General features: G+C 42.3%; 1 protein-coding gene across 2 annotated transcripts in view; it reads right to left on the bottom strand.

The window, feature by feature from the left end:
- The window catches only part of Slc4a4 (solute carrier family 4 member 4), a 329,959-nt gene that overhangs the window by 139,119 nt on the left and 178,544 nt on the right, over positions 1 to 12,296 (bottom strand). For both annotated transcript variants that reach the window (XM_013350885.2, XM_005359460.2), the window contains exon 7: positions 7,800 to 7,876. In XM_013350885.2, coding sequence (XP_013206339.1) covers positions 7,800 to 7,876 — 77 coding nt within the window. The remainder of the gene's footprint in view (positions 1 to 7,799; positions 7,877 to 12,296) is intronic.

Genomic DNA, 12,296 nt, shown 5'->3' with positions numbered 1-12,296 from the left:
AGAGAGAAACTGGAACCCAGAACCACTCACAGATGATCTTCTGCACCTTTCAATGTTCCTTTCCAAACATAATAACCCTGATGCTTGTCCACTGATCAGCGAAGCCTCAAGTGTATACGGCATTAGTAGCATTAGCCATGTGTCACTGCTCAGCTGGCATGACCGATTTCAGTCACAGGGACAGAGAGAGGGCTGCCAGTGTGAATATAACCACTCAAAAGCTCCTATATTATATTTTTGTCTATAGCATGTCTATGCCCACTCACAGTAGGTTAGAATATTTAAATGCTTGCATTAGTGAGGAATAATTCTTTAACAGTTCACAGGAAATGCTTTAAACAAGGAAGCCTCTTTATTTCTCACAGTTCTGTAGCACAAAAAAGCTTCCTTTGTTGATACTAATAAGGCCTTCACATTTATGGCTGATATGTTAAAAAACTGGCGTTGTTAGGTAACTGTGCTCTCAATTTAATGCACAAAGGTGCTCATGCAAGGCTTTATATAGCAACACCACCAGGTGATCTGGAACATTGGCAAATTCCGCTAGCCTATCCCGGTATCCACAGTGATGACTTTAAATGTAAATCAGAACATGCAACTCTCCAGGTAAAGAGCCAAAAATAGGCCTGTGCTGCACTTATAATAAAATCAAAGGAGCCCCCGACTGCGCTGCCGACCTCTTTTGCCATCACACACCTGCTAGCTAGCTCTGCTCCAGCCATCCACTCTGGACTCCCTTTCTTTGTTTTTAAATAAAACATACCCATTCCTGCTTCAGGTCCGCTACCCTCACCTTTTCCTCAGCCTAGAAAACAAGGCTTGTCCCTGATCGCCTCTGTTGACACCCCCTACCCATCTCTGCTCCCTACCTCCCGACACTCCCTTGTTTCATGGTCAGAGCAGGCTCTCTTGGTGGTGGGAATTACACTATTTGTTTACTTACTTGGTGCTTGCTCTCTATATATTGTCCCAAGTTTGGAAGCTCTGGGACTCAAAAAATCTAATCAGCTTTACTGACCCCTGAAATCTACCATCAAGAGCATGGCTAATAATTTATAGTGAGTACATTCGGATCACAATAGCACATGTGTGGCATGGCTTAGAACTTCAAATGAACTGCCCCTTCACTGTCTAAGTTAATACTCAAAACTCGTATTAGCGTCAGGACTCAACCTCTAATGCCACCAGTGGTTGAAGCTTTTGAAGCATGGGAAAAAGCACAGGGTGGGGAAAGGAAGCTACAGTAAGTCCAGTCCCTAGTAGAAAAGAGGATAATGACAGACGTTAGCAATGTTAATTTGTCTCAGTGCCAGCTGATGATATTCAAAGGGAGCCTAAGGATGCACTCACATGACCATCGGCGGTCCCTTCCAAAGCACACAGCTGATTAGACAGCGGTCAGGTACCACAACATATGAATGTCACGTATTGCCCCTCTGTGATATCTTGTCATGCTGAAAATTCTGTAGCTGGTTAGGACTGTTGCTGAGGCTTTCCTTCACTGGCACTAGAACCTACTTCTTTAGGCTTACAACTCAGGCTGAAGATCTGCTGGGATATCAGGTCTCGCTGACTTAACAACCACTGGATTCTTGGCTTTCCATCAGGAGATAGCCATTGTTGAACTAGCTGGGTCATGCCCTGTATACCACTCTAACAAATCACACACATGCACACATGCACACACATACATTCATCCTATCGGTCCTGTTCCTCTAGAGAACCCTAACTAATACAAGGAACTTACCTTCAACCTCTGAGAGGCACCAAAGCCCTACATCAATAGACTATATTCTTTGGGGAGAAACTTGGACTATCCTGACTAAGCAGTCAAAGGGAGGTTTCTGGTGCCTCGTACTGTGAGTTTTGTTAGTCTATGGTTTTTGTGGGAACACTGTCAGCCCATGTGGCAAACTTCCTTTAAGATACACACACAAACACATACACACACACACACACACACACACACACACACACACACACATAGTGCATAATTTTTGGAAAATATATAATAATATGATTCCTTGAGACCTTATCAAACAACCTTAGTGTTATCTGTCCCTCCTTTTCCTTCCGTACTGACCTCTCTCCCTCCACCCCAGCTGGAGTCCCTCCCCATTTTTCCTACCTCTCAGCATCCCCAAAGGCAATCATACCTGGTGACAGAAACCTAGTCAATTTCCAGGGCGAGTGAGGTCATGCACCTTAGGAAACACTTGACTATTCCCACTTCTAGACCATATATTCTTACTATATTCTAAATTGGAACCTTATACTCTGAGGTAAGTGTAGCTACCATCCTGAATCAAAGAAACTTCTCTTTGCTCAGAGCAAACTGAGACCATCACAGAAAACCAGAACTGGAAACAATACAAAAGTCATAAGATCTTGGAGGTCCAAAGCCCAGTAGAAACATCTGTATCACAGCTTCTGCATCCATGGCTCAAGAAATAATGCAGAAAAGGGGTTTAAAAAAATCTCCTGCAAGTCAGAATACTAGGATGTCTGGTGTAGGAGGTCCTTCTGTCTATATGTTGCTTTCATTGGTTAATAAAGGAACTGCTTTGGGCCTATAGCAGAGCTGTACAGGAACAGAGCTAGGTGGGGGAAACTAAACGGAATGCTGGGAGGAAGAAGGCAGAGACAGAGAGAGACGCTATGGAGCTGCCGCCAGAGTCAGACATGCCAAATCTTTGCTGGTAAGCCACTGCTACGTGGTGATATACAGATGAATAGAAATGGGTTAAATTAATTTAAGAGTTAGCCAATAATAAGCTAGAGCTGGGCCAAGCAGTGTTTTAATTAATACAGTTTCTGTGTGGTTATTTCGGTTCTGGGTGGCCGGGACAAACAAGTGGCTCCTTGCAACAGATGTCTGCTGTGAAATGGTCTTAGAAAGAGCTACATGAACAAGACCAGAAGCAATGGCAAATATCAGTATACCTGCTAATGCAGAAGGGCAGGAATCTCACAGGGTCCCACCCCTGGACCTGGATAAAGAACAACAGGGAATAAATGAAATCAGAGAGAGAGAGAGAGAGAGAAAGAGAGAGAGAGAGAGAGAGAGAGAGAGAGAGAGAGCCTCTTCCAGAGATGAACCCCTTATTTTATGCGATACAAAGCCTTGAAACCATATAGATATAAACAATAAAAACGGACTCGGGTGACTGTATTTTTATAGTTGTCTGGGGGGCAAGACTGCACATGTGGGCGAGTGCATGCATGCATGATGCAACAATAATCAAAGACAAAGAGACTATCAGTTTGAGAGTTGGAAGTGGGTCCTGAGAGGGGCTGGAAGAAGGAAAGAGAAGAAAGAATGTGGCACAATCCTATTTTAACTAAAATGCATGGAAAAACTAAAAAACAACAAAACACAGGGCTAAAGGAAAACTGTGGCCGCAGAGCCATGGGGCAGCTCATGGCTACTTCCAAATCTGGAGTGACTGTGGCCGTCTAAGGACGGACAACATGTCTTTGTTCTCTAGTTTTCACAGATGTGATCCTGTTTGGCACTCTCCTGACATGGCAGTGTCCCAAAGGTCCCTGAGAACATTTGAAAGACAAGATTATAACCTCAGAGAAGACTTCACTGCAGCTTCCTCCCCAGAGTGAAGGTGGACCACCCATATTCAGACCCACAGAGAGGAGGAAGTACTGCCTGTGTGCCTGTCTGCATCTGTGACCATGAAAGAACCGGTGTGAAGGCCCGAGGATGGAAATTCAACTTAGAAGCCATGAAAACATCACCCCGGCTAAGCACTGCTGAGTCAATCCTGCATTGTATGTATGGAAGGATGAGAATAGTCAGCCACAGACTGGGTCCTTCTAGATTCCCTCTTATTGCTGTTAAGACAGCAATTTCAAATTCAGACATGATTTAATGGTTTATCCTCTTACTCTCCGGCAAAATATTTAAATTTACATCTATTTCCATGAATGGCCAAGACTGCAAAAATAAAACTCAAGGCTTCCAAGTATACTTAGAGATGACAGACATCAGATAATGTTTAAAATAATAATGATACACTTGAAGAATTAATCCTAGGTCAGATTCTTCCAGGAAACCGATGTGATATATTGCCTGATAATTCTGTTAAACAATGAGGTAGCCAGGTAAGGGATTACAAGGTCACATGATCCTTACATGTATTCCTGGGACTCTGTACAGTGCTTCTATACCTACAACACGCACTGTGGATCTACAGGCTGCAATTTGCCTGACACTGAGCCTGCAAGTGGGAGACAATACTACACTATGGGTAGCCTGGAAGAGTTGGGCCCTCCAAAGGTATAAGCACAGTACATCTCTAAGAGCTAATGCTGAGGGGAGCCGTCTTAGAGCTGGAGATGTAGCTCAGTGGTTGCAGACTTGTGTCTTAGGTACGCAACCCTAGGTGGGGTCCCTGGTGCTAGAAGAGAAAAAACCCACCTCATTTTATCCTGACACTCAGAAATACTGGGCTTCAAGCCTTGCATCTGCATCACCTCTCTTGTTCAGCTCCATTTTCAAAGATCAGAGAAGGAAGAAAGGAATGCAGGAAGGCAAAGCAACGGCAACTGGAAACAGTAACTGGCTAATGCAAAGAATATTCCAGAGCAACAACGAAAACGGGATTTCCGTAGATGCACAACTCGATGACCTCCAGATGCACTGGTATGTACTCCTCACAGGTGCTTTTCTGCTTAGTAAACATAACATCCAAGCGTGGAGGGTGTTGAGGTACGGCATCGCCCGGTTTGAGCTCTGCATTTCTGCTGCTCTTAACTGTTTAGCACTATTTTTCAACTGGGCAGCCGCTCCTGAAATCTTGAGTGCATAGGTTTGGCAGAGCGAGGAAGAAAAAGTGCAGTCCAGAGATTTGTTTCTGCGGCTTCCTCAAGATAGAATCTCATAAAAAAAAAAATAGGCCCTCCAATTGTGTCACCCTGGAGCTGTCAGAAAGAGCCACTCGGCTCCTTGTCGTAACTCCAAACATAAAACCCATCTCTTGTGTAGCAGGAAGGTATATAGCTCCAGGAGTCACACAGGGCCCAGTTACAACGATTCAGATCGTATCCAGTCAGAAGCATCCTGTCAATCAGAGACTTCAGCTGCACTTGGATGGATATTTGGGAGGACAATTTGGAAAAGCACACAGCACAAGTCTGACTTCACTGCCAAACTCATTCCCAGGACATAGGCTACTTAATTATAAAAGCTTCTTCAAAATATATTTGAGTATGGCAACCTGTTTTCCACACCCAGACGCGGGGGGGGGGGGGGGTAAGACACCCCAGGTTTGTGGGGTTTATTAAAACAGGCTACAGAAATAAAACCTGGGGTTAATAGAACCTCATCTGCAAGCCCTTGTCCTTTCTACTTATTTAACTTTTTGCCTTAAAAGACTCCAAGTGCTTTTGTATGCAAGGCATTAGCTTGCACCCCCCCCACCCGCATTATCCCTCCTCCTTGCCCGATGCTGACAAGACCATGGGTTCCTTTTTGCTACTCTTCAGCCTTTGGGAGAAAGCAAAGAAGAGAGAACATTTTGGGAGAAAGTCCTCAGTGGACTAACTGGCTGCAGTGACAGCTATATTTGGGTGGATGTCTCTTAAGACAAACCCATTAAATCTCATTTGCCAGCTTTACCAACAGAACCAGTAAAATCCCTGAGCTTTAACATCAATGTCAGCGGCTATAGAATGCTGACAGGAGGCAAAATAAAAACCCGAAACGTTGATTTTAAAAACCTACACTACACACATTTTACAGCAAAATCAACAACCAAGGCCCAGGATGCACCAAAGTATTCTGATCCATGAAGATAAATTGGATGTCATTCACACTGGAAGCCACGAGACTTCCTCTAAGTATGCCCAGATTTAAAGAGACCCAGCAACATAACAAATTTCCCTCAGACCGCGCTTACCAGCTGCCTAGTCACAAATGTCTAACTAAAGATCCCTGATAAAAGAAGACTTATTCAAAAAGATATATCAAACTGATATGTCAACCCTAATTGGTGTTTCCTTCTCCAAGCTCAAGTTCCCAATCAGAGATTGTGAGTAATTAGCATTGTTTGATAAAAGCTGGATGGAGCCACAGTGAGCAAGGCAGCTTTGAAGGAAATTCTAAGGGTTCAGATTCTCTTTATGCCACAGGTGTGTGCTTACCAACACATTCACGAGCAAATGCCCGGAATCCTGACCATGTCCAGAACCATCAGAAGAAAGCAGAACTAACCGGGTTAGTGTTTGTGGAGGAGTAGCCCAAGGAGTCAAGAGTAAATGTCAAGGTCATGCCAAGGACAGGAATCAGTCCTGAGGAAGAGGCCTTCCCCCCCCACACACACCAACAGATAAGGATGACACCAGATCTGAGGGAGATGCCAAACTTAACTTGCTAGAAACCCATTATGCTTCTAATCCACAGGGAGAAAGGGGAGCAGCGGTACAAAAAGCCTATTGAACTGAGAGAAAATGGGACTGAGATTAGCTCCCAAGGTTTTTCTAGTGATCCAGTCTGGGCAAATGAAGGCCTTTTAAGGAAGCATCGGTGAGAAGGTAGAAAGAATCCAAGAGCCATTGTATAAGTAAGAGAGTAATTTCACCTTTCCTGTACTTTTAGAATTCACCACAGCCTATAAAACTCTTGTCATTGGTACAAGAGCTGCCAGTTAAAGAAATAACGCTGTCATAAATTTTTTTGCAGAAAAAAAAAAAAAATAAAACTGTCATAAATTTTTTTGCAGAAAAAAAATAGCAAAGTATGAACAAAAAAGTCAAAGCTACCCTACTTAAAGAGACAGATAAAGAAGAAGGCCTTGGGACTGATACCCAGTTAGTGTGCTAAGCGTGAAGCCAACTACAATTGTGTTCTGCTGTTATATCAAGAAACACAAAATGAAATTTTTAAGAGAAAGAATCAGATGTGTGGTTTTCTGAAGCATACATAGAGTACTGGTTCTTCTTAACATAGGGGAAAACTGGGACCATCACAAACAAGTACCAAAACCATTTTTTCTCATTTCATGTCCCTTACTATTTACTTATAAATCTTGGAGCAGGCTAGAATTTCAATATGTGTGTGTATGTGTATGTATGTATGTATGTATGTATGTATGTATGTATGTATGTATGCATGTGCAGAACTACGTGTGTCTAGAATATTTGTAAATGAATGCACATGTATGGAGGAAACGTGTGTGTGTACACATGCGCGCGTCTATGTGTGTATGTCCACTCTGTTGTCTTTAAAACATGGAACTTTAATTTCATTGGAGCTCTAGGAATTTTTTTCTTCATCAAGAAGTATCATTATATTATGTTGTTGAACTATAATCTATCTCCACAGACCCAGTCAACTAGGAAAATGACCTAGTTTATATCACATCCTTCAAAAGAAAAGAAAATAGCAGAGGTTCAAAATCTCTGTCCTTTATTACAGACACTTAACGTTGTACAATTACCAGCACCTCTTAGCCTTTTAGAGTACACCAAAACAGTTTTTCAGAAAATAACCCACTTCATCCCTATAACAAACCCAAGCTAAAGGTTATTAATATGACCAGGCTCAGGCAACTGTAGCCCCAAAGCTAAAAGAGCCCAGAAGAATGCATCACAAAAGGCCAAAGCCAAGACTCACTGGCTCCTCCTCTGATCCCCACACATTTTGTTTTCTTCCTTAGAAAAAGAGAAAAATCTTATCTGTACATAACATCCATTTTAGAGGTGGCAATCACTATCTCTAATCCAACCCAGCATCTCTTAGATACACAGTCAATCTTCAATTTCAAAGAGGAAAAGTCTTTGCTTACCTGGTCCTTCTCAGGTTTATCAGAAATGTCATTCAGACTGGAGGAAGTCAGATTCCTATGGGTCATGGCTGGGCTACCTGGAAAAACACAAATGAACTCCGATTAGAGATGTCTTTTCAAGGGTACCGGCTTTGCATGAGCATCTGCAAACACTGAGAGATGGTGATGAGGATGGTGACAAGACTTTTAACCACATTCAATCCTGTGGTGTTTTTTCTGAGTTCAGGCTGGAGCACACATACAGCTAAGCGGAAAGTATGCAAAATCCCAAATACTTCGCCTTATTGCCTGGTTATATTTCAAGTTGCCTAAACCAGTAAGTATAAAAACCTGCTTCTCCAGCTGTGACCATGTCTCTCACTGTCATTTACGCACATATAGTCTACTGCCCCTTTTTCCTTTGCTTTTCACCCACAGACACAGCCTGTCTCTGGCAGAACTGATCCTGGCTGTGCCTGGATTCCCTCTACCCTTGGCCTGGGCTATCCTTCCAAGCATAAGACTCTCTGGTCACCCAGAAAAGCTACCCACTCTCCTCTGCCCAGCAGACATTTCGGTCACAAATAGTTCCCCTTGTGGGTATCTGGCCCAGAATCCCCAGTCTTTGCCTCAAAACGGTATTGACCATTCAGCATTCCTACTACCCGGGCAAATACTTCCCTTTTCCCTCTGTAACGGGACAAACTTCTTTAAGTAGAAGAATGAACCGTACATGGCATACAACAATGCACTGGTCTTCCTATGGCAGCCAGAGATCAAACTCACTAGTAATCGACCCAGTTATTCCCAACAGTGTTATATGATTGGTATTTGTAAATTACTATTTTTAGAAAATTGTATTGGTACTGTTTCTTGTATATTGATATATTGAATATTGAATATGAGTGTTCCTACTTCTATTTTTGTATACTTATAACTTTGTCTATATTGTATTGATACATTTACCATATTACAATGTACATTTCTACCTCTGATATTATTTATATAATAACATTGTTTGCATTTGATATGTAATGACATTGTTTACAGTTGAAGATCATAGTCTTCATATATTGCACAGTTGTTTATTCTCTTAGTCTTCAAGTTAGATAGGTATTGAGAATTAATCAGGTCTTTTAGATACATAGAGATTATATTTAGTATAGATAATATAATCTTCAGCCTCTTCGAAGAGCTGTAGAAAATGGCCTTTAATCTAACCTAAAATTCTGTGCCAACGAGACACAATTACTCCTGACAATGCCACTCTACTCCCAAGAAAATGTTGAGTACCAAAGACACTCCACTGGGAGCTTGTCTTCTTGGCAGAACTGGCCTTTGGGTTAAGAAAAGCCCATATACCTCAACTACTGACAAAGATACAGAATATCCATAAGTGGATAAAACAGGACTGTCTTATCTTGCCAAGACAGGGTAGGATAATTCTAAGAAAGTTCCTTGTTTTTAATAATGGTATGTCAGTTATGTTAGGCCTTAGCCAAAGTTGGTTGACTCAACATTGCAAACGAGACTTTGGGTGATTGCCCAGGTAGTCAGTTGTCTCTGTCATTTGTTGCACATCTTGGATATCTCTCATTTGTTAAGTAGTATTAATTCCCTTCTCAGATCTTTGACGGAGTTAAAGATTAGATAATAGTAGTTACTCTATACCTTATTTAGACTCCTTGAGATAGAATGTTTAGCAAAACTTTTGTTATATGTTTCTTGCTCAATATTGATTGTTATATTTATTTGTTACTATTGTATATAGTTGTATTTGGTTTAGTTCTGTCTTATTGAGACAAAAAGGGGAGATGTAGGGGAAACTCCGCCCAATGAAGGGCGTGTTCGCCTCGGGCTAATGTTTACATATAAATCTGGCGGTGTGAGCCACCCGGTCTCTCTTTTTTTGTATGTCCTGCTCATCGCTGGATCCCTGGTGTTGTAAGCTATTCCTTCACTAAAATTTGCTGTTTCATATTAAGCTAGCCTAGTTATTATGCCGTCTACAGGACATACAGAGGAGCCGCAAGCTGGCAGACTGCAAGGAGACCATGTTAATCAACAGGCTCCTGGGCTTCCATTTTGCAATGGGACCTGCAATCTCTAGACTTGTTAAGCAAAACAGTAACTCTTCAAAGCCGAGGCATTTGACACAACCCCTGCAGGATGCTGAGCAATGCACTAGCTATTAATCCTCAATGATCTGACTCAGGCATGTCTTCCCAGCAAGGGGGTAAAGGTTGAAAAGCAGCACCAAGTTCAAGCACAGCTTCTCCTTGGCTCGAAACCACTGTTCCCAGAGGTGAATTCCCTCCGACAGAAACCCCAACACACAATCTCACAAAAGACGAAAATCTACCCTTAGTAAGTTAATGTCGGTGTAACACAAGTTCTTCAAATAATAGAGTCTCCTTGAACCACTGTATTAGAAAAGACCTAGTGTTCTGAGCCAGGAAGACGGGGTATTTTCCACTCGGCTGCATCTCATTGAGTAAGCATGGCCTAGATCTCTTAAACCCTTTACCTGGCAGAATGTTTTATTCTAGGAAAATCTGAGCACAGGGCATTATTTAAAAGAAAGAAACATCTGAGAAAATGTTTCATAAGCAAAATTAAAGGAGTCCTGTTGAACAGCATTTTATGCTTTGAACTGTTCTAAAGTTCCAGTGTCCACCCAATTCAAGAGGTGTCAGGAACGAACTCTAACAACCCCAGATAATGCTGAGACGGGAACTAATGGGAAATAGGGAGTCAGGTTTAACTTTGTCCTTTCGCTAACAAACTAAAGTGGCCATGGGCACAACCTGGGTGGAAGCTGCTCTGCATGAAAAGTAGGAATCGCATATTAATCAAGGAGGGCTGAGCAGTGCTGATCAAACACACAAATTAAACAGCCTTCAGTGAGAAACAAATCAGATTGACTTCTAACGATTCCATGCATTTTTTTGAAGTCTCAGTAATGACATAAGTTGGAAGGTAAATAAATTAAACTCTGGGGGTAACTGATTAAAGATACAGATTTGCTTTGGAAATCTATGATAAATACTGTAAGGTATATTTGAACCAACCATTGTCCTTCTTGCCACAAAGCCTGAATAGCTAAAAGCCAATACAATGTGGATTTTATTATAATGATAAACTTGATTGATGTGACAGGTTTTTTTTTTTCCTGAGACAGGGTTTCTCTGTGTAGCTTTGAAGTCTGTACTGGCACTAGTTCTGTAGACCGGGCTGGCCTCAAACTCACAGAGATCCTCCTGCCTCTGTCTTCCAAGCGCTGGGATTAAAGGTGTGTGCCACCACCACCCAGCCTTGATGTGACAATCTTGCCAAAGAAACAAAGCCTGTCTCATTTCTGTCCTTTCTGAAAGACGTCCATCATGTGGCTAGTCTCAAGTCACTCTTTGTTGGGGGCAGAGGAAGGCACAGGCTGAAGAAGGACACGGGAACCAGATGAGAAAAAAACAACTGTACTAAGGGACAATCAAATCCACTGACCCTCCTAAATTTGATTTGATTTCTAGTAATAAAAGTAACTAATATGGGTGTTCAATTTTGTAAGATATAACAGCTCCAAGAACAACGAATCCAGGACAATAGATAAAAAGATTGGAATTGTTTTGCCTTTTCCTAACTCTGACCCTAACAAATGCAGCACGCTCCCTCTTCAACACCTGCGGTCAGAGACAACCAAATTCTTCCCAGTGCTCTGATTCCATGGTAACCAACATGAGGACCCAGGACCAGCAACATCCACACCACAAGGGCACTGCTCATTAGAACCCAAATTCTGAGGCTCACCCTACTCTAACTTTAACAAAACTCTGGGCATGGGACATAGGCAAAGGAGCTTTGTCCAACCCTCCGAGCAGCACTGCAGTGTGGGAAATACGGAGAACCACTACTCAAAATGAAAAGTCATCTTGGCAGGCAGTGTGCTACTGGGACTGTGAGTCCAAAGCACCCCATCTGAGCTTGGGAAGTGAGAGGCATCATTCTGGCAACCTGCCCCGTGACAAAGCCACTGCTGCCACCTGTCCTATCTCAAGCAAATCATTAAATCAGCAACGTCACTATACAAATACACACAAAAGAGTATTTGTTTTTTTCCCCCGTGATTCTTCACCTTTACAACCAAATCAATAAATAACTTTGTTTTGGAAACTCACTTTGACCACAGAAACATCTTACCAAAACCAAAGAAGACAGGACAAGAGCCAAAAGAGATTACAAACTAGACCATGTGGGAATCAGAAATCTGCGTGTGGAATTTAACAAACGCAGGAAGCTGTTACACAACGGGCCCATAACAACGAGGTATTGTGTACATTCTGTAACAGATATGCAATAGGACATGTTGTCAGAATAAATCAGGGCTCTGTATTTAGAGTTGGGGCATGTAATATACACTCACTACACTGCAGCACTGAGTGGGAGGACTAGAGAAAACCGACCCTGGTACCAACAGGTGTCGGAGAGCATGTTACCTTTGGGGACAGGTGATAACTTACTCAA

The sequence above is a fragment of the Microtus ochrogaster genome, linkage group LG1, assembly GCF_000317375.1.
Source record: "Microtus ochrogaster isolate Prairie Vole_2 linkage group LG1, MicOch1.0, whole genome shotgun sequence".
Classification (NCBI taxonomy): domain Eukaryota; kingdom Metazoa; phylum Chordata; class Mammalia; order Rodentia; family Cricetidae; genus Microtus; species Microtus ochrogaster.
This window is presented reverse-complemented; position numbering and strand designations above follow the sequence as displayed.